General features: G+C 36.7%; 1 protein-coding gene across 6 annotated transcripts; it reads left to right on the top strand.

The window, feature by feature from the left end:
• The first annotated feature begins 522 nt into the window (after positions 1–522).
• On the top strand, positions 523–14,653 carry LOC142631560 (chloride channel protein CLC-c-like). 6 transcript variants are annotated; one of them, XM_075805741.1, is made up of 8 exons: positions 523–634; positions 1,626–1,903; positions 2,812–3,012; positions 7,347–7,524; positions 8,712–8,974; positions 11,858–12,127; positions 12,429–13,557; positions 13,964–14,653. In XM_075805741.1, the coding sequence occupies exons 1-8, from the start codon at positions 632–634 to the stop codon at positions 14,051–14,053; spliced, it is 2,412 nt and encodes an 803-aa protein (XP_075661856.1). In that variant the 5' UTR covers positions 523–631; the 3' UTR covers positions 14,054–14,653. The 6 variants fall into 6 exon arrangements, with proteins under 6 accessions (XP_075661856.1, XP_075661860.1, XP_075661858.1 ...); XM_075805745.1 differs by lacking the exon at positions 523–634 and adding an exon at positions 690–1,000; XM_075805743.1 differs by lacking the exon at positions 523–634 and adding an exon at positions 1,205–1,394.
• The last annotated feature ends 8,395 nt before the right edge of the window (positions 14,654–23,048 follow it).

The following is a 23,048-nucleotide window of genomic DNA, read 5'->3' as shown; positions in this document are numbered from 1 at the left end:
TTTTGGGCGTTTCAGCTTTTTTTTTTTTTTTTTTCCTTCTGCTGCTGGACGCGTCAGGGGGACAAATTCTACTGTTCATGCTACTGTGCATGGACAGTAGCTGCATATTGTTGACTTTTCAGCTACTTTTCATCACATCAGTGGATCCTACAACACTATTCACATATTTAAATTTTATTTTGCTACAGTATTTTTAATTTTCAGTTTTTAACTGTATCCAAATGGATCCTCAGCAGTTTGAGATTACGTTAACGTGGTGCTCCATCATCTCATGTACACCTTGAATCCCATTACTTCAATTGGAGTAGTTAATAATTTTCCAAACATATTACAGTAAAAATCTTAGGCGGCACCTAATAATAATATTAATATTTGGACGCTATCCGATCAGTAGTTCACCCATTTTGTCTGGATTGGATCGCTAGCCACTGGTGAAAAGACATCTCCCTATCTTGCACGCAACAAAACACAACACATGTGGCATGACTTCAGTTCTCTCTCTCTCTCTCTCTCTCTCTCTCTCTGCTGCTCTGTATGTGTCTATTATTTTGAATTAAAACAACGTCGCTGTCTTTTATTCTAAGGCGCCTCTTCATGATCATAATCTTCAGTCAACACGATCTGGATCACGATGGTGTGTCCAAAAATAAAATTTCCCTTCCACATATTTATTTATTTTTCTATCCCATTTTACTTTCTTCAATCTGTTTGTGTTTGTAAAAACTAGAATTTGGTCCATGAACTTAATCACTTTTTAAATAATATTACATATATTTTTAGGTATTTCTTTTTTATTCACGTGTATTTTCAACGTGCTTCCAAATTGAAATTGATGTTTCATTTGAATTAAGATCTCCGATTGCAATTACTCAAATTCCTTTAATGATTAGCGTGTGTACTTTCCAAAACGAGTTCTTCATAAAGATCTTCTTCTTGTGACTGTGACTGTGACTGTGACTTGTTAAAGCTAGCTGAAGCAAGCAACATCAAATCGTGTATTGTAAGCCTCCCCCATGTTATTAACTCTTTGTTGTTCTTATTATAATATTAATTAATTAATTTCTCTGTTTTTTGTATTTGGAATTTTTTTGAAAATTTTATTGCTGTAATGGAAGCAGGACTAAATAAAAATGACATGTGATAAAAAAAAAAAGACATGATACTAATCACTGCAACTGTTGAGTACACAAAACCAAACCAAACCAAAAATAAACAGCAAGATTTCTTGGTTGGCAATAACCGTAGACTAAGACTCCTAGTGTCATAAACAGTGCACAAAGATCCCATTTTAGCGGGTCTTGGAGAGCTATCTTCTTCTTCTTCTTCTTCTTCTAGAGACTTTTTCATTACTCAGACAGACCCACTCTACACATATCATGTATATTTGATATAAGGTAGTGCGTATTAGATACTTGGACTGTTCCTGTTCGCGCCTCTGTCATGCTATCCCTATCTTTTGCATATGCTTAATTTTATCATATAAACATTTGTGACCATTACTCTGTTCCTGTTTGCTGTGGATCTGTTCATCAGGGAGTATGGAAATTGTTTGTAGTTATTTAAATTTTGAATTTGCCATCTGAATTTCTCAATTATGGTTAGTATTTTGTGGATTTTGCTTGCAGATAGATTTACTAAGTGTAATACTAAGTTGCCGAAAATCTCAAACAAGAATAGACAGCAAGGGAATGGATCAAGAAAAAAATGTGAACCAAAGTGATGATGTGCATGACATTGAAAATGAGGGTCTGTTGGATGGGAAGGAGATTGAGAGGTACAGGTCAGAGGTATCGGACAAAAACTTATCAAACACAAAGCCGCTTCTGGTGAAGAGGACCAACACCACCTCCCAGATTGCCATTGTTGGTGCCAATGTTTGCCCCATTGAGAGCCTTGACTATGAGTAAGTTCTGTTTTAATTTTTTTTTTTTAATTTTATTTGTTTTCATGAATAATTTCACCATGCAAAACAAAGTCATCTAAAGCCATTTATCTAAAAAGAACAGCTTCCAGTATGCATGTGTTATGTCACCATTTTTATTTTAAGCATGTTCTCCAAATATTTTAACGAAAGGTGATTATAAGGGAAGTGGTCTTTGAAATTTGAGTTGGGGTTAATTTAATATGATTGGATGTAGCTTTGAAAGCAGTAATTTTCATTTGGGGTCTTGAATTTGATTATGGAAGAGATATTCCAGTTCTTTGCCTATATCATGCAGATTCACTGAGGATTGAAGGAGTGGATTGTGCCTAATTAGCAGGACCATTTTGAATTCATAAAGAGTACTTACTAATTTTTATGGACGAATTTCCACTAAAGTTCTGCTGTTGATACTACATTGTGTATAGAGTTATACTTTAAAAGATGTATTTTAATGATTAATGATTTTGATCATGGTACTCCTTACTATTGATTTTGGCCCTACTGAAGCCCCTTTAACAATTAAGTTGTCAACACACATGTGATTCAGTTGTAAAAGTTGCAAGCCGTTACACTGACAAATTTCTGTTTACAGCCTTGTTTTCTTTCTTACTTTTAAATTAGCCTCTTTTGTGCGTCTGGGTGCATAGGTGTTTGATGTACGTACTTATATTTATTTTTCATCTTCATATACAAAAAGCTTTTCTTCTTTTCTGTTTTACAATGCATTCACAAATTTATGAGTATGTTTATGTCACAGATTTATTTTTAAGCTGATCAGAATGAAATATCATAACTTTAGGAAATACCTCACTTTTATCTAAGAGTCTTACTGATATCAGGACTGAAGGCTAAGGCGATTAGAGATTTACTTGTTTGTGCCATTTCAGGATTATTGAAAATGAATTATTTAAGCAGGACTGGAGGTCACGGAAGAAGATTCAGATATTTCAGTACGTTTTACTCAAGTGGGCATTTGCACTTCTTATTGGGCTAGGTACTGGACTAGTTGGCTTCTTCAACAATATTGCAGTTGAGAATATAGCTGGTTTCAAGTTGTTGCTGACTAGCAATCTCATGTCTGAGGACAAGTAAGACAACTCATTCTCTTCTTTCCTTCACTATATTTTATTTTGTAGAATGTGAACCAAAAGGAAGATTTGTTTTGATTTTCTTTAAGCATATAGTTCTCTGATTGTTTTCTTAGTTAAAAAAAAAAAAAAAAAACCGTGGGTGTTTTGGTAATTTCCAAAATTGCTAGAATGGATTACACATATACCTTGGATTTAGAATTTTATTTTGTTCTGTATAGTTTAATTGCTTTCATTTAATATAGGAATTGTAGTCCTATTAGGAAAAGATGTTGCAGCACCCTGCATACAGAGTATGTATTCTGTAATGAAAGGTTGAAAGGTTTCAATAACTTTATTGCTTCTTCTGAAACTGTCGTCACTTTCTATCGGAGGTGTGCTTGACCAAGGAATGTAAAGGAGATTGCTTGGGTTTTACCTCTCTTTTTTCTTCTCTCTCTCTCTCTCTCTCTTTTAAATAATCTTAGGAATCATTTGTTGCTTGCTGTAAACCAGACTTAAAATCAAGCATAGTTACTTATAAATTTCCCTAATTAGCCCCATCAAACCCCAATTGCCCAGAATTTCCCCATTCCTACTTCAGCCATTCCTATTTTTTTGGATTGTGATTTACACTTGTACTCAATGGGCCTTTTACTTATGAGTCATGAACTCAACATCCGCCCATTCTCATGGGAGGGAAGAGGTACTGTTTGAGCTACAGTTTGTTGGCCTTGAGTAATGAAAGATATAGTGTCAAATTCAAAGATCCTCTGTCCTTTAGTACACAAGCTGTTTAAAGGCTGTTAATTTTTAGAACCATCTTGGATTTCTTGATTGTGGTTTGATTGTGTCATAGGTATAGGGATAATATGGGGTTCCCACAACTGGAATTTGAAATTTAAGTATAGTGTGTTTATATGTTCAACTAAAAGACTTCATGGCTAGGGGTTTGAAAATTGGGTGTTTCCAATTAGGGCTTGTTAGGAAAATGAGTTTGGAACTTTAGCGAGGACAAAAGCCATCTTTGGTGTTCCTCTTGGGCATGAGGATAAATTGCCTAGCCCGTCAACGATAAAAAGCCCTTAGATTATTTGGTAACTGGTTCTAGTGGATGGGGTTAATTGACTGTAGGGGTTTGATTAATAGTGAGGATTGTTGTACAGTATGCTCTATGACATCTATCTAATCTGAGTGTTCTCCTATGTCAAAAAAAAAAAAAAAAAAACCCATCTTTGGTGACCAGGACTGGTGTAAAATTTGGGGAAGTATGCAATAGACAATGAGTTTACTTAGAGGTACTAGTCTATGAAGTGGAGTGGGAGAGATTTTTAGTTTTATAATTGTATTCACTATGTGTGGAATGATATATGGTGTGAGAATCAAGCTTTGAACAAATTTTTTCCAAAACTATTTTCCATTATTGTTGATTAGGATTTTTCTATTTATTCCTATTTTGGGATGTCGAATTAAGAGGGGACACGTTCATAGAACATCATCTTGTTCGGGATTTCAGTGATTAGGAATTTGAATCAATGACTTTGATAAATTATCACTTTTCTAGGGTTTTTTTAATTTTAAGTTTTTATTAAAATAGTAGGTAGAGTCAAGACATAATTTGAACTTAGTACCACCTTCTCTTTTACCATTTGTCACAGCCTATGGAAGCAGTATCACTATCTATGCTATCTTCAAAAGGATTAATTAAGTTATGATTAGGGTCCCTCATAGTAGTTTATAAAACTCATATCGACCTAGTAAACATTCAATAAGGGACTCAATACATGCCTACACAACACCTTCAAATCCAAATCCACACATAAATCTAGAAAATTCAGAGTATCACAATCTCTTCCACTTAAATCTCTAATGTCAGTGATTTTTGGGGTTGGTTGGGCAAGATTTGGCTCTTATGCCATTTTACCATAGCTGACGCAAGTTCTCTAATGACTAATTTGTGCAATATTGAGGGAAAGAGAGAGAGAGAGCAAAAACATGAAGCTTAAATCTTCATTTTTGAGATCATTGTATGAGTGTTCTTAAGCTCTTGGATGCAGCTGCATTCTACTGTGGATTTCATAGATTATCTTATATAGAGTATAAAATCTTTTCATCCTAATTCTTTAGGAGGACTTTGTGTATTCTCTCGGCCCTTTTTAATTAAAGCTATTATTTATCAACAAAAAATAAGAAGGGAGATTTCGGGTATGCTTTGCTGCAGGTAGCAAATATGATCTGTGTTAAACAGAAGAAGAGGAAGAAGAAGATAAGCCTATGTAATCACACCTAGCCTAGGTCTTCCATAGCAATCACCTAAGGAAGAAGACTGACACAATGTATCACAGAGCATCAAAAGAAATAGCTATAGGCTCATCATATTCAATTTTATCTATATAGATAGGCTATTACAAATACATATTTATATATGTACATAGGCTAATTGGACTAGGATTACTGCATCAAAATGGAAAACAATAATGAAACTAGTAATCTTAGCTGAAAACAAAGTACTAAGAGGGTCCAAAAACTCAAAATAAGACTCATGGGCCACTTATTAAACACATTCCACTAAATCTTGAAATTTCACAAACACCCACAGTGTCTAAAAACTAAGAAAACATGAACCAGCAGCAAATGGCTAGAAAATTCCAAGCGGCCCTTGCATTGGATTTAGACCAAATTCCTAATTATTTTTCTGTCTTTGAACTTACTTTCCATGAACTTTTTGCCACCTGCATCAATTCCTTTTCTCTCCTTAAATCATTCAGAATTGATGAAATACAAATTTTACAATTGCCCAGCTCTTAAAGCATGAGTTGATTACCCGAAGCAGTGTCATGCCTATCCCTACCCCCACCCAATCATGCAATATTCTTTTTCGAATATGTCCAGAAGTTTGTGCTTTAAAGCAACAAAAGAAAAATAAGGTTACTTGGATAGTCGCTTCTCTCTGCCATTGTCTACATGTGATTGTGTATGTGAATGTCTGCCAGAGCATGTATGTGTCCGTAGGCGTGCATATGCAACTTTGTGCTATTGGCTAGATAGGTGGTTGTGTGCATGTGCGAAAGTGCATGTGAGTGTGTGTACATGTGCATGCATGTGCGCGTGCCCATGGAGAGTCTTTGAAGGAATTGAGCTCCTTGCTGCCCTCATATCATATTGAGAGATGGCATACTCTGATACATTTTTCTTCTTTGCTAATTTGGATGGGAGAGTCTCATAAGGGGTATTTTGAAGTTATTGGATAAGATAGCAATGGGGCAGGGCGGGCTGGATCATGGGTGCTTTGTAGGGTAGTTGCCTTGTCCCATCCCCTCCCTGCCCCACATATTGGGGCATGTTGCCCTGCCCCACCCTTGCAGGGCCCCACCCTGCCCTGCAAGGCCTCACTTTGTGTTGAACTGCCTTGCCTTGCCCTACACTATTACAATAATATGAAAGCAAATTAAAATTGCAATTAAATAGACCACATCAAATCAAACTAATTTTACCATGCAATTCAATAATAAAAACTAAAGTATTGAACAAGACAAAAAAAAGTCTTAACATCCAAGTATTATAATACTTAATAAAATAAGTTAGTAAGAAACCTGGGGTATTTTTAAAGTATAAATAAAGTAACGGTATTTTGGTAAATATATGTGAGGTGTGGCGGGGCAGGGCCACCTAAATCTGTCCTTGCCCTGTCCCAGGGTGCTGGGTAAAAATCTGGCCCCATTCCTGCCCCACCACCTCTGCAGGGAGGGGAAAATCTGAGAAAGGTGAGGAAAAATGAAGCAGGTCAGAGCAGCGTGGAGCCAAATTTCCATCCCTATAATATTGAATGAAACACAATTTAGCCATATATGTAAAACATCTCATTCTAGTGGGACTAATAGGGGCTGCATACTTCACATATTTTCTGGGCTTTTCCTTTGTTCTTTACAATATTATAACAAAAAATTCTAAATTTTAATTATATGAGCATGGAAAATAGTGATCAGATTAGGATTTAAATTTCCTGCTTTCAGTTTATACAATGAAATGAGTGAATAATACAATCTTTTTCAAATTTAATAGTAAACTCATATTTAGCTATGCAGTCTTGTATTTTCTTCCCTCTTGTTTCCTTTAAAAAAAAAAATTCATTGAAAAAATTGAATACTTGAGGTGCATCTAAATATAATATTGCATATGTACTGTAGTGTGACAACAATTATTGTTTTTTCTTTTTGTTGAATTACATCACTTTACTGAGCATGTGCTGGGAGAATACATAATTTCTAACCATCTTGAATGCAAGTGAGATCCATATTTAAATTCTCATGTCATTTCTCTATTATAGTGTTGACACTGTAATGGTTCCAGTGCAGATATTTCAAGGCTTTCGCAGCATATGCTGGTTGCAATGTAGGTTTAGCTGCTGCTGCCGCAGCTCTTTGTGCTTTCATTGCTCCAGCAGCAGCAGGATCTGGTATTCCTGAGGTGAAAGCCTATCTCAATGGTGTGGATGCTTATTCAATACTAGCTCCAAGCACTCTCTTTGTAAAGGTGAAAAGTTTGTGTTCCCTCTACCTCTGTGTAAACATGAAAGAAATAAAATGGAAATGAGTCAAAGTATTCATCATCTTTCCTTAACAATAGAGCTAGCAAATGGAGTATCTGTTGAGTATCACAGATCAGATGTTTGAGTCCTAAGATAGGTTTGAATGGTGAAACAAAATGATTTATACTAGTTTAAGATAATTCATTTTTTCTAAAGGAAAGAATCATTCAAAGTTATGGAGAAGGATGTCTTAGATTTCTTTACGTGCTGTTTTGAGAGATCTTTTAATGCTTTATAACCCTAGTGCCAAAGAAAAATGGAGCCTGAAGCCTAAGAGACTTTAAACCAATTTGTTTGCTTGGAAGCATGTATATAATTTTTGCAAAGGTACTAGAGATCAGACTAAGGTTGCGTTTGGAATTGGCTGAAAAAGACAACTTTTTTTTACTAATTAGCTTATTTTTGGCACTATTCATGAGTCCTATTGTACTTTTTGGTACTCTTTATGGATTTCACTGTACTATTTCAGCTAACTTTTAACTTTATCTATAGTAAAGTTTCAATTTCAACTAAATAAGCTGTTCCCAAACAGACTCTAACAATAGTGATGGGGAAAGTTAGTGTTCAAATATCAGAATGCATTTGTCAGAGGTTGACAAATCTTAGATTTAGTTATAATAGCACATGGATGTTTGGATGGCAGGCTGAGGGACTAGATACTGGGGGTTATAGTTAAACTTGATATGGAGAAAGCCTTTGACCATGTGAATTAGGATTGCTTGATATTCTTGAACTGTTTGGGTTTGGTGAGAGATGGAAGAAGTGGATAGCTTTTTTTTTTTTCTAAGTTAGTTTTTTGGTGTTGGTGAATGGCACCCCTGTTCTTTTTGGCAGCTTTGGAGGGTTGAGAAAAGGGGATCCATTATCCCATTTGTTGTCTATCCATCTTATTGAGATCAAATCTGCCATTTTATGTTTTTTTTTTTTTAATGTTATACTTGATTTTAGGGGGCTAGTACCTAGTAACTCTTCTGTATTTCCTGGTTTGCTTAATCCTTATATTGTAGAAGGCTCTGATTTGAGCTTCCCTATTCTTTAGTATATTTTTAAAATTTTTTATCAGAAAACAATTAAAGGAAAAAAAATCCAGGTAAATCTGTGTCTGTGATGTTTACAATTTTGATTTTGGCAGATTTTTGGATCTGTTCTTGGTGTTTCTGCTGGCTTTGTGGTGGGTAAAGAAGGGCCTATGGTCCACACAGGTGCTTGCATAGCCAATTTACTGGGGCAGGGGGGTTCTCGCAAGTACCATTTGACTTGGAAATGGCTAAGATACTTCAAAAATGACCGGGACCGGCGAGACATGATCACTTGTGGTGCAGCTGCTGGTGTGGCTGCTGCTTTTCGTGCTCCAGTCGGTGGTGTCCTATTTGCCCTAGAAGAGGCAGCTTCATGGTATCCCTCTCTCTCATGTACACATTTAACTTTTTTTTTTTTTTCCTTTCCCATGTTTATTAGGATTTACATTTTCAAGCTTTGCACATGTCAAAGCATGGCCTGACATTTAGAAAGTAATTTCTCAGATTGCCATATAGGGTAAAATTCTTCTCAACTTCAGTAATTTAAAAGGATGGAGACTGCTTGAATATATGGTGTATGTGGACAGGGAAAAGGTCCAGGACTAGAAGGTTATAGAGCTCCGTCAGATGACTTTGTATACTTGATGTACTAATAAACTTGATTTGACTGCGGACTCTGTAGTTTCTTTTCCATTGGAACATATAAAATGTACATAATCCTGTGGAAAATGATATAACAGCTCCTTGAAATATTAAATTCTGAAGTATAAATTTGTGAGTTTGGAGATATATTGTGTGTGTGTGTGTGTGTGTGTGTGTATTTCTTGATAGAAACTTCTTGATGATAGTTAGCTTAGAAGGAATTATGTGGGGTCCAATACTGCATTTTAAATGAGATAGTGTAAGGATCTATGTGTTTTTTTTTTTTCCTTTCATTATTTTGTTTAAAATTTTGTCTCCTTTGGTTTGTTTAATTTTGTAAAAATTTAGAGTATATTAGATGGTGTAAAAGGGGTTTTAATGTTTATCATGCTATGCATGGAAAATTTTTACCCCGAAAATTTTGGCTTGTAATGGCATTGAGTAAGTGTATTTATCTTCTCAAAAAAAAAAAAGCGTGTTTAGTTGTCACTTGTCAGTCAATAACCCATCACACATACAAAGGAACTGTCCTACGGTGTATGTGAATAAACAGCGCACAATATAACATCATACAGAAAGTACTCCCAACCTTTATAACTTTACCTCAACTACAAAGGACAACTAAGGCTCCATCTCACAAAACACTTACAAGGGATTCTATCATAGTCTAAACTAGTCACCATGGCTTACAAGATATGCACAGATTACACTAATCCTACATTTCCCAATCTATTGACTGCTTTAAGCCATGCTGTTGACAACCCAACAGCCTAAGAGAACGTGTTTTGTCTTACACAGTACTCACCCCTGCTGCCTAAATGTCTCTCATGCATCTCTTCTTCAAGATGTTGCCTCCCTCAACACTTTTGATCAAAGTGCAAATGGCAGTTACATTACTCTTTCTGCAACAATCTGGAATTACTCTTTGGAACCATCAGCTTGTTGTCTTGGAGGCTTTCCATGCTGCCAGAACATCTCCATATATGCATAACAACTACTTGGTAATTGTCAAACCAAGATGTTTCCACTTGTTCTACACATATCACTACCTGTGCACATGTCCCAGCCCACCATAGGCTATGCAAACCCATCTGGCAACCCAAGCATATGCTCAATTACACAACTTAGCCAATGCACACAATGGAGGGCTTGGCCTGTGCCAATGCCACCCTAAATCTGGCCACACAGCCCCACTGCCTCACACCACCCATATGTAGCCCAACCTTGCTTTTGTAAAGCATTCCACAGCCCAAACTCGTTTCCCACATTCATAAATATGCCAACATACTTAGTAGCTCAACCCTGACTTGCACGTGAACAATCCACCCACTGCCCATCAACCTGCCCATGGCTCATCCTCTTTAACGCCTTCTTTTTTCTTCTCATTGGAGTTATTTCACAAAGACTTGCCATGGCAAGGAAGAAGGAGGGGAACAAGCACACTTGGAGAGTGCAGTACACTGGAGAGTTGTATGCTGCATTCGGGAAGGATGAATCGCTCCCGAAAAAGAATCTATTGATTCTCTCACGCCAAGTAAAAGAATAGAAGAAGCATCTGACTCCTTCATGCATGTTCCACTTGGCTAGGGGGGATATAGTTGGTAGAGCTCCGCTCTTGCAATTGGGTCGTTGCTATTTCGGGTTGGATGTCTAATTGTCTAGGCGATAATGATAGTATCTTGTACCTGAACCAATGGCTCACATGCTGTCTACAGCACACGCTAGGCTTGCAACCAGCCAAGCCTTGACCATGGTCCATCACATTTTCAAGGCCATTATCACACTACCTTCTCAGCCCACTCATGCAAGCATGCACCCCAGTCCATTGCATGCACTCGTACCACTGAATGCAGCCAACCAACTTGAGGATTGAGGGTGTAACACTATGGCTATGCTCTATTGTGCTATGACAGTTTCTTTGTGTATGTCCGTGTCTTTATCTTTTCAAATAGCTTTTTATCCACAAAAATGATTAAATATATTCATTCTCATATCCCATATTGATACATTTTAGTACTTAGTACATCGTCTCCCCAAACCTGACAGTGTCATTCAATATGAGTGGGTGTCTATGCTAAAAGCATATAAAGTTTATCATTAACTAATGCAAGACTTAATCTTAACAAGTTTTGCATTATGTTCACATGGATTTTCATGTATGCCAGCTATTTCAGCTGTTCCATAGCACTTGCAAAATGTTTCTGTAACATTTTTGCTGCTGGGTGACTGAAATGATGCATTGAAGAAAAATTTATCAGTCTATTCAAATTATAAAATTTCTTCTCCAAATGAAGGAAAGAAAATGGCATAGCAATCAGAATGCTTGATTTTATATCCACTGTAGCAGGTGTAGAACTATATTGCCCCTATTGGGGAATAAACTTTGTAAATCAAATTTGCCCCTAATCCATTATCATATTCTATTAATGCCCTTGCTTTTGCACAAGTTTCCGGTCCTTCTTGTGGCCCTGCTTGATTGCAAGTCTTCTGAGGAGGAAGTTTAGCTTTATTCATTTTTAATCTTTGTCTGGTTTTCAGCAGTTTACTCTTTCGTCAATCTTAACTTGGTTCTTGTAATTTCTGAAATCCAATGTGCTTCTTCTCCTCCTTGCTTCAGGTGGCGGAGTGCTCTACTTTGGAGGACATTTTTTACAACTGCAGTAGTTGCCATAGTTTTGAGGGCTTTCATACAATACTGTACCACTGGAAAATGTGGGCTCTTTGGTGAAGGAGGTCTTATAATGTATGATGTCAGTTCAGCCAATGCAACTTATAGTGCACCAGATATATTAGCAGTAATTTTCCTAGGAATTATTGGAGGCATTCTTGGAAGCATATATAACTATTTTGTGGACAAGGTCCTTCGCACTTATAGCATCATCAATGAGTATGTCGTCCTATTCTATGCTGGTTGGAAATATTTTTTTTTACCCACATAAAAAGTAGAAATAGTTTGTTACATGAAAGCGTAGTTAATAAAATGAAAGCATCACAAGCATTTCTGCTTCCTTTTTGATAAAGCATGTAACTATGCCAATCCCACTGGCATGGTAAAAGTTGACCACATGCTTTGGATATAATACAAATGAGTAGAGATCTGTGACAATAATAATCAGTTACACCCCCTTTAGTCAAATAATTTTCTTCTTAGACCAATTCTCACTGCCCACTCTCTTTTGATTTTGCAGAAGAGGTGCTGTTCTCAAGATCTTACTAGTTATCACCATCTCACTCTTGACTTCATGTTGTTCTTTTGGCCTGCCATGGATTGCAAAGTGCATACCCTGCCCCACTGAACTGTCAGTGAGCTGTCCCACTGTTGGTAAATCTGGAAACTACAAAAGCTTCCAGTGCCCATCAGGGTACTACAATGACCTTGCCTCCCTATTTCTAAATACTAATGATGATGCTATTCGCAACCTGTTCAGCACTAGTACCAAGAAAGAATTTCATATTTCCAGTCTTTTCATCTTCTTCGGTGCTGTTTATTGCCTTGGAATTATTACTTATGGAATTGCTATTCCCTCTGGTCTCTTTATCCCTGTCATACTAGCTGGAGCTTGCTATGGACGTCTTGTTGGGAGATTATTTGAATCGATCTCCTCTCTTGACACAGGTCTCTTTGCCCTTCTTGGAGCTGCATCCTTTCTTGGTGGCACCATGAGAATGACTGTTTCCCTATGTATTATTTTGCTTGAGCTCACCAATGACTTATTATTGCTTCCCCTTGTGATGTTGGTTCTCCTGATCTCAAAAACTGTGGCTGATAACTTCAACAAGGGTGTCTATGACCAAATACTGAAAATAAAGGGTTTGCCTTATTTGGAGGCTCATGCAGAACCCTACATGAGGCATTTGGTTGCACGAGATGTTGTTTCTGGTCCATTGGTCACCTTTTCCGGCGTTGAACAGGTAGGGAACATATTACATGCTTTGAGGACAACAGGTCATAATGGGTTCCCTGTGATTGATGAACCACCTTTCTCAGAGGCCCCAGAATTGTGTGGGGTCGTTTTGAGGTCTCATTTGCTAGTTTTGCTGAAGGGAAAGAACTTTTCAATGGATAGGTTGGTTACTGGGGATGATATCTTGCAAAGATTTGCTGCATTCGATTTTGCCAAGGCAGGTTCTGGGAAGGGAATCAAACTTGAGGATCTAGATATTAAAGTGGAAGAGATGGAAATGTATATTGATCTTCATCCTATTACTAATGCATCCCCATACACAGTGGTTGAGACAATGTCACTAGCCAAAGCTGCAATTCTCTTTCGGCAACTAGGTCTCAGGCACATGTGTGTTGTACCAAAGAGTCAAGGGGTAAGCTCTCTCTCTCTCTCTCTCTCTCTCTCTCTCTTAATGATTGGCTTGTAGTAGATGAAGAAAGATTTCAAACTCAGGAAGATATGAGCTCAGACCTAGGGAACTGCCTGTCAGTGACATCCCCAAGTTATATGACCTCTTTTTTCTAGGAGAAGTCTTTGCCTTCAATTTTTCTAGATGATAAAAGTTGAGAATTCTTTGTGATCTATTCATTTTTCTGTTACAGATTGACCCCCCCCCCCCTCTCTTCCCCGTTAATCCTTTTAGACCTTTGTGGACAATATTGTCTTCTGCCATTCCTTCTTTGTCCCCTCATTATAACAGCTCCAATTAGCTTTAAAAAATTGCGAATGCATTTAAACTGACTCTTTTTCTTTCTTTTTCTTTTTTTTTCAAATTACAGAGGCCTCCAATTGTTGGAATTCTGACACGGCATGACTTCATGCCAGAGCACATTTTGGGACTCTATCCTCATATCAACCCTGACAAGTAGAGCAACTGAATGTTTGATAGTCAGTCATCTCTCTTAGTTCCATTCTGTGTTTCTGGATGATCAAGTTGGTAACTACTAGAAGTGAGATCTTTATTATAAAAGCATTTGACGTCAAACATTCTCAGTTGTACAGATAACAGTGAGGACCATGTATACAAATTCATTCTTGAAACAATCCGGTACTCTTGGCCTTTGAAACACAATGGGAGACAAAATCAGTCTTATTTGAATCACCTTGTAATCCACCAAGAAATGATTTAGTCCACATGCAACATCCAAACACCCTCTAGTGATCAGTTTTTGTGACTTCACTGTTTTTCTGAGATTGCCAAATCATAATATTCTTGTGATAACAGTTGAATAAATTGTCATTTATTGAGTAATTTGTTCTTTGGTATCTTGATTTCTAAATAAATTTTTTTCTATCAAAGTGTGAGCTCACTTCAGTATGTATGACTTTCTTGATTAATGTTGTCGACATGAAATGTTTAGCGACTTATATTCAAGAGGATTTAGCCCTATTGAATGAAAAGGTTTGTCACTGTATGCGTGTTTATTTTGAGACTTTGATATTGGAATAAATTGCCAGTTATTATGTAATTTGTTTTTGGTATCTAAATTGTTCAAAATGATTGCTGTATATTCATGTGATACATTAAAATGGTCGAAAACTATTATTTGCATAGTACAACTCTATTACACATGAACCACCGAGCGCGTTGGTCAACTGGTAAGGGGTTGTCCTAACTTAACCAAGGTCTCGTGTTCGAGCCTTGGGCATGCAGCTGCGTTAAAACTCGGTTGGGAGAGCTTTGCCGCCCTTGTGGTCCTTCCCGGCTCGAATCCGGATTTAGTCGGAGTCCCTGTGGTTCCGGACATCGGGTGGTTTAACCAAAAAAAAAAAAACTCTATTACATATGATACATCCGAAAATGATACATTAAAAGCCCCCATCTCAATATGCACCGAACAACTCTAAAGCTGCTTTTATTATTATTATTTTACCCCCATTCAATCATCTCATAGTAATACTTAGGGTCCATTTGGATAGAGCTTATTGCTGAAAACTGAAAACACGGTAGCAAAATAATTTTTAAATGTGTGAATAGTACCGTAGGACCCATTTTTAATAAAAAAAATCCTGTAAAGTGAAGTTTGTGAGTCTCATAAACAGTACACGGGACCCACAAATGTGCTGAAAGTCAGCAAAATGCGGCTACTGTTCATGCACAGGAACATGAACAGTAGCCTTGTCCCCCCTGACCCGTGCTGCTGCAGCAGAAGAAGAAGAAAAAAAGAAAAAAAGAAAAAAAAGAAAACGCAGACGCAAACGCTCCAAACGCTGTATCCAAACTCAGCCTTAAGCTTATTGATAAAACAATAGGGTAAATGTTTTGCACCCTAGCTAATCCATACAATTTTGCGCACGCACCCCAAAGCAACAGAGTTCTGTGTGCAAAATATTGTGTTAAAGAGTGTGTAATAAACACCACTCAACTCTAAAGATTAAAGAACACTCGGAAAAAAAAATAGATGGATTTTGCTTCCACAACTGTACTGTAGAACAAGCAGTTCAAGTCCCCAGGCAACATGTCCCCATTGTTGAATCCTGTCATGAGTTGCCAACCTATTATTAAACATAAAAACCAGCTAGCTTACGAATACGAATACGAATGCATGCTTAGGTATGAGACTGAGTAATTGAAACCAGGTCAGTTTCTAGTTTTTACTATAGAGCGAGTTGTCAACTTGGGAATGTCACTCTCAAAAGTCAAGGTCTCATGTCAATGTCATGAACCCCTTGAAAGGGACCACTGTCTAAACCCACTAACCCCAAACAGGAATCCTAATGAGTATACAAGTAATGAAGATGCAGGCTCTACTATTAATATACTATAAGATCCAGGTTATGATGAAAAGAGATCGAGTAAATACCATACCAAGGCTCGTAGTCCCTAAACTAAAAGGAAACCATTGCCTAATTACGAACCAAGCTCCTCCATCCACCAACATGGTCGCTGTAATTAAGAAAAACAAGGCCCCAACACTTGTCTCGCCTCATCCGGCTAATCATGGCCATAGAAGCGTGGGGCAATGATCTTTAGGACAAGAGAGCTTAGACAACATTACCCTACAATTAATTACAACCTCCACTCGTGAAACTTTATGCTCCCTGACTATCGCACGTCTTATAGTCTTTTGAGTTAGTGATGTTACCCTAGGAGTTTTTAATTTTGTATTTCCTTCCTCTGAATAACGTTTATAAACACAAAATCTCAAGTTTAAAAATCAAGTAGTTAAAAATGTTTCTCAAATGTAAATTTGTGTATTTATTGAACACTAAATTTCCTTTATTTGGTTCTAAGATGGATTGAATGAGCTTATTAGAGATTTGTTGTTCTTCGAGTTTTTTTTTTTTTACAAGATAGAATTTTACTCTAACTTAATCTAAATGTATATGTATGTGAAGCTCCTTCTTGGAGATTTGAACTCCAGACCTTGCCCTCACACCTCCCAAGCATTTACACTTATGGAGTGACCATTGCACTAAGGGTGTACGGTGGTTGTTCTTCGAGTTTCTTATACATACTTCGAGCTTGAAAACTTTTAAGTGAATGTTTGGAAAGCTTTTAAGTGGACGTTTGTCAGGGTTTTAAAGGCTTGTTTGGTAGAGTTTTGATGATTTGGGGGGTTTTTTATTTTTTATATGTATGGAAGCTTTATAAAGTTGATTCCAATAAAAATTTGAATCTTGGAAGAAGGTTTGGAATGTTCTTCGAGTGTTGCTGAGATAGAATTTCTCTAAGATTTTGACTTTTAGAAAAATTGATAGTAAAATGAATTTGGGTGCCCTTTATTTATAGTGATTTCTCAAGATGAATCACACTTTAAATTAATCTCCATAAGGATAAGTGGTGGATTTTGATTGTCTCAAAATTATAGAGTTCCACTAGGATTTGGTTTTTCGATAATTATCTCTATTTTTATTTATTTTACTAAAAATAATTATCAATTAATTTGATAAGAAAATCTATCTCTATTTTTTTGGACCCCACTGATACAATGCAATTTTTTTTTCCGATATAATTTCAATTTATTTTTTGACGTCAATAATATAATGTCAATTTAGATAACACATGTTACCACTTGATTTATTTTATTTAATTAATTTAATAACATATAAATTTGATATTTGTCACTAAATTTTGAACATCCACAATTTTGAGGGTAGAGAGTGATCAAGTCTCTACATGCCTGTTGTCAAATTTTGTATACACCATTTTTTTAAGGCCCCAGAACCCAAACTTTTCCATTGGGTCAAGACCATAAATTTTTCCAAGATGCACAGTACATAATTTAGGCCCCTCTTTTTTAAAAGAAGGCCCACACGTATGCCGGGTTGTATGTTATTCCAACGCAAAACATAAAAGAATTCAAAGACTCCTGTGCCAATATAACCCAACAACAATATATATTGGATCAGTTCCAACAATAATAAAGGATTTGTTTTCCTAGCTCTGGCTGATTGAGTTCTCTATGGAGTTGAACTCTCCCTCCTGACTTTGAGAAGCTGACCAGTGACCAGCTCTATAAAAGGACAGCCACAACAGCTGCATAAAATAGAACCATAATCTCTCTGGCGTATAGCATGTGTGTTGATATGAACATAGGCTTTTCCTGTGTACGTAGAAAACGAATTGCAAACAGTGTTTGTTCTTCAATCTCTGTATGCTCTGATACTATGTGTAAGGTTGAATTTATTCAATCATTTTGTTGGCTTTATTCCGTGCCAAATTTGCTTGTAATTCAGCATTTAGAAACCATGTATTTAGTGTGTGTGAGAGAGTGTAAAAAATAGCTCAAGAGTGTGCATTCAAGAAGGGCTATTTGTAAATTGGGGGTCTAAACATTCATAGGTGTTTTACACACTTATTGAACATTCAATTGGTATCAGAGAGGGTGCACTTGTTGTGGTTTAATTACCTAAGTGTGATCCTTGACCCCGTTTAAAATGGATCAATCTCAATCTCTCAATGCTCCACCATATTTTGATGGAAGCAACTATACTTTTTAGAAAGTTCGCATGAGGGCATTCTTGTGTTTAATTGATCAGACTGTTTGGGATGCTGTAGATGTAGGATGGACTAGGCCGGAGGCCGCTAAATCCACATGGGATAAGGCGGCACTTGCGGCAGCCAATGCAAATAGCAAGGCACTGAATACTATCTTTTGTGGTGTTTCTCCAGATGAGTTTCACAGGATTTCTCACGTAACAATTGCCAAGGAGGCATGGCAAATATTGGAGACCACCTATGAAGGAACAAAGAAAGTTAAGAACACTAAATTGCAGATGCTAACCACTCGATTTGCTTAGGCATTAAGGCTTGAAACGATGTGACAATCAAAGGCCTTAGCCATTAAACACCATTGACAGTCAGGGGGCTAATGTACAGTACACCAACCAAAGCACTAGAGAGTGTCGATGTGGCTGGATCTGGACCTTACACATGGAGTGGCTGTGAGCAAGGGAGAGGAAATGTTGGTTGCAAGATATTACCCTTGACCCGTGCCAACGGCGTGACCATCTTGGGAAAGGAGTAAGATATGCATCTGATGTGAGTACTCAAGCACTCATAAAAGGGAGATAGTGACCTCCAAAGGTCATGTACTATGGAAACACCCTTTATTGGCTGAGTGTATGTTAGACCACTTTGGAGACACATGTATCATCCTTAGCACCTCTGATATCCCTCTCCTTGCTCAAGAATCGTTCCCCATACAGTGGCAAGGTCACCTACCCATGCCATAGTCCTGATATTGGCCTTCTCTTTCCTCCAACCACCAAATAATACCTTAGTTGTAGTAAGGTCCAAAATAAGGAAATGATAACTTGATACCTGTCTTTGTACTCAGCCATATCCCTCAAACTATAAGATAAACATGCTGCTGAACTATTGCGGTAAGAACCTAAATAGATCTTTGAGAAAAGAGTAGAAAGTTGATAAGGAAGTAAGGTAGAAAACAAGGTCTCTCTTTTGAGGAAGAACACCTTTATTGTACAAGAGATACTCTTATTCCTCACGTAATACAAAGTTGAACAGAGCAAGAGTGATTCTCTCTTGCTCGAACTGTGGTTTTTCATCCCTTTCTTAGGGTTTTCCACGTACATCCATTGCCTACTTTACATTCTCGTAAAAACTTTCTTTTTCACTAGATATTTGGATGTCAAAACTTGCATTTTTGTCACTTATGAACTTTTTCATCAAGATGTACTATTAGGTAACTTATTTACTTTCCCATATAAGTCCAAATATAACTTGCACGTACAAGGTATTTTCGTCATTTTATAGGTTTGATGGTATTTTGCTCATTTTTAAAGTTTAGGGGGTATTTTGGTCATTTTATAATTTTAGGCAGTATTTTGGTCATTTTTAGGTTTCGAGGGGTATTTTGCTCATTTTTAGGTTTTAGGATTATTTGTGGTCATATTTTAGGCTTCAAAGTTATTTTGATTAATTGTTAGGTTTCAAGAGTATTTCGATCATTTTTTAGGTTTAGGTTTAGGTGGTATTTTGGTTAATTTTTAGGGTCAGGGGTATTTTGGTCATTTTTTTAGGTTTAGGGGGTATTTTGGTAATTTTTAGATTTAAAAAGTATCTTGGTCCTTTTTTAGGTTTCAGGGGTGTTTTGGTCATTTTAGGTTTCAAAAGTATTTTGATCAATTTTTAGGTTTAGCGGATATTTTGGTTAATTTTATGTTTCAAGGGTATTTTGGTCATTTTTATATTTCAAGAGTATTTTGGTCAATTTTTAGGTTTCAGGGGTATTTTAGTCATTTTTTAGGTTTCAAATGTATTTCGGTCATTTTTTTAGTTTCGGTGGTATTTCAATCAAACTTTTTTAGTTTCAAGGGTATTTCGGTAATATTTATGTTTCGGGGGTATTTTGGTCATTTTTAGTGGTTTTTTTTAGCATATTTAGTCTTTTTTAGGTTCAGGGGGTATTTTGGTAAATTTGAAGGATTTTATGAGTACTTTGGTCATTTTTAAGTTTTAGTGGCATTTTGATAATTTTGATTATTGGGTAATTGGGTGAGTTGGGGTTTCTCCATAATAATTGGGTTGGGTTGGGTTTGGGTTAGGGTTAGAAGAAATTAGTTAAATGGGTAATAAATGGATAAATGAGTTTTATGTACTCAATCCAATTATGTCCACCTCAAACTCACTCATTTGTCATCTTACGAGGTGGTGACTCAATTATTATTATTACTAATCGCTAACCCGCGCTATGCACGAGAACCTACTTATTTGTGAGGTAGACTAAAATAATTTTATAAAATCTTAAATTGATTAAGAAACTACACCATTAGATAATTTGCTCTTGTATGACCTCAATTTGTGTTACAATTTGATGAAGAGTCATTGCTTGAACGTGCAATGGCTTACAAAAAATTTGTCGGACAATTTCAGATACTACAAAAAATGACTTAGATATTTAGAGATTTAGATATTTAAAATTTTGAAAGACCAAAAATTATTAAAGAATCAAATGATTCACGGCTTAGAAATTATTAAAACAAAACAATATATATATATGACTAAGAAATATAAACATATAAGAAAAAGATTGGGTTACATTCAAAAGAATAATTCATGGCTATAAGTTTGCACCTTACATAAAATATCACGTTAGTGAAGTAAAGAGATAATAATAATAATAATAATAATAATAATAATGATAATAATAATAATAATAATGCATAGAAAATCAGTAGGCCAAATGCTATGGGCTTCAATGGGCTAATGATCATTTGGAAGGCCTGAAAAGAAAAGAAAAAAACACAAGATCAAAGGAGACCGGGGTGAACTGGCCAAGAACCCTCCGATGCTTAAGTTAGTTTTTTTTTTCTTTAGAACACAAGAATTCCAACTTTTTAGGAGTAGTGAAAAACTTACCATCATTTGACGTAGATGAGTCCTTATATAGTGGGCTTTGGAGCGGTTATTTTTTTAGTAACTTCCTCAATATGTGTGGAAGTTAAAAGATTTAGACTTAACTTCTACAACTGCTATAGAAGTTAGAATATTTAATCTTATCTTCTATAACTGTCATCGGAAGTCAAGTACTTAGTGGAAAGTTATAACGATGAACAAGGATTTTACTCATACTTCAAAATAGTTGCACGTGGTCCAAACTATAAGCTTTCGTATATAAATTCATTCTAAGATTTTCTAAGTGTTGAGGGGTCGTCCAGGTTTTTCATCATGGATAACCTCCATGCCCACGGACGACCCTCTAACGATGGACGACCTTCTTAGGTTGGGCTAACCTTACTTGCTTTGGACGACTCTTATGGATGAATTAAAGATGGTTCAATTTTTAGTTTACCATCAAATAATATTATCAATGTTTGAATTTGAGTTTGAGTTTAAGTTGAACTTGTTAGAGAGATAGAGTTCACTCCTTGTTAAGTTTGGATTAAACAAAAATAATTTTGTTTTAAAAAATGATGATTTTGAGTTTAAGGTAACGTTTGGATTGGGCTGAAACACAGTGCGTCTATGTTTCAGCCCTTTTTTTTTCCTAGACGCGCGTCTGTCACTGTTCATTGGTCATGAATAGTGATTTTAGGCTAATGAACAGTGATTTTAGGCGTGAACTGTAACTTTTCACACATTTAAAAAATATTTTGCTACAGTATTTTTCAGTTTCAGCTGTATCCAAACGGACCCTAAGTTGAACTTGTTAGAGAGATAGAGTTTCACTTCTTGTTAAGTTTGGACTAAATAAAAAATATTTTATTTAAATAAAATGATAATTTTATTTAAATATTATGCTGACGTGAGAAATTATGAGAATTTCATTTGCTTCGGTTTTATATATAGATTATTAGAGCATCCACACCAGCTCAGTCAAAATTGTGTAAAATAAAAAAAAGTATAATTTTTACACATTTTATGCAAAAAAACATCCACATCAGTGGGTGTATAAATAGCTAAAAATGTGAAAATCCATACACGAGCTACAGTACCGTGTAAATATACACGAGTACTGTAGTTCGTGTATGGATTATTTTATTCTTTCCCTTCGCTCCATTTTTCCTCTCCCTTCTCCGTTTTCAACGAACTCAACAAACTCAAAAAACTCAACAAACTCAAAAAACACACAGATACAAACTCAAACAACTCAACAAACTCAAAAAACACACAGATACAAAAACACACCCACGATGCTTTGGTCGGGGGAGCTGCGGATCGGAGCTGGGATCGACGTGGATATGGGGATCGAAGATCGGAGCTGGGATCGGTGGTCGGAGATCGCAGCTGGGCTCGGCGGTGCGAGGATCGGAGATCGCGGCTGGGCTCGGCGTGGGTCGGAGATTGCGCTGGGCTCGGCGTGGGTCGGAGATCGCGCTGGGCTCGGCGGTGTGAGGATTGGAGATCGCGGCTGGGCTCGGCGTGGATCGGCGATCGAGGCTGGGCTCGGCGTGGATCGGAGATCGGTGCTGTAGATCGGAGATAGGCGTGGGTCGGAGGTAGAGAGATGGTTAGAGAGAGAGAGAGAGCGAAAGAGAAATGAAGAGAAGGAGAGAGAGAGAGAGACATGAATCAGAAATGATGAAGAGAAGAAATGAAGAGAGAGAGAGAGAGAGAGAGAGATTACCAAATAAATAAATAAACGCGCGCGGGGTAGTTGGCGAATATAATTTTAAAAAATCAGAAAATTATTATTTAATTAATAGAGGTGGTGGGATAAATGAACTGATGTGGGTGATTTGTAAAAATGAATGTGTAAAATTTTAAAAGGAGGTTTTTTGTGTAAAATAGATGAAATTTTTACACGAGCTGATGTGGTTGCTCTTATAGATTAAAGTGACTCAATTATTTTTATTCCTAAGCTTTGTAAACTTTAGTTTTGGGCTGGACCTTAAAATGGGCCCGTAAACAAGGGGCGACTCAATTATTCCCACTTTTTTAACTCAGCTCGCAAAAAC

This window comes from Castanea sativa, chromosome 4, assembly GCF_040712315.1.
Source record: "Castanea sativa cultivar Marrone di Chiusa Pesio chromosome 4, ASM4071231v1".
Taxonomy (NCBI): Eukaryota; Viridiplantae; Streptophyta; class Magnoliopsida; order Fagales; family Fagaceae; genus Castanea; species Castanea sativa.
This window is presented reverse-complemented; position numbering and strand designations above follow the sequence as displayed.

Excerpts from the sequence above, each read along its gene's own strand:
- LOC142631560 (XM_075805741.1), top strand. Across the intron at positions 8,975-11,857 it reads CTAGAAGAGGCAGCTTCATG|GTGGCGGAGTGCTCTACTTT; the intron begins GTATCCCTCTCT and ends TCCTTGCTTCAG. Across the intron at positions 13,558-13,963 it reads TTGTACCAAAGAGTCAAGGG|AGGCCTCCAATTGTTGGAAT; the intron begins GTAAGCTCTCTC and ends TTCAAATTACAG.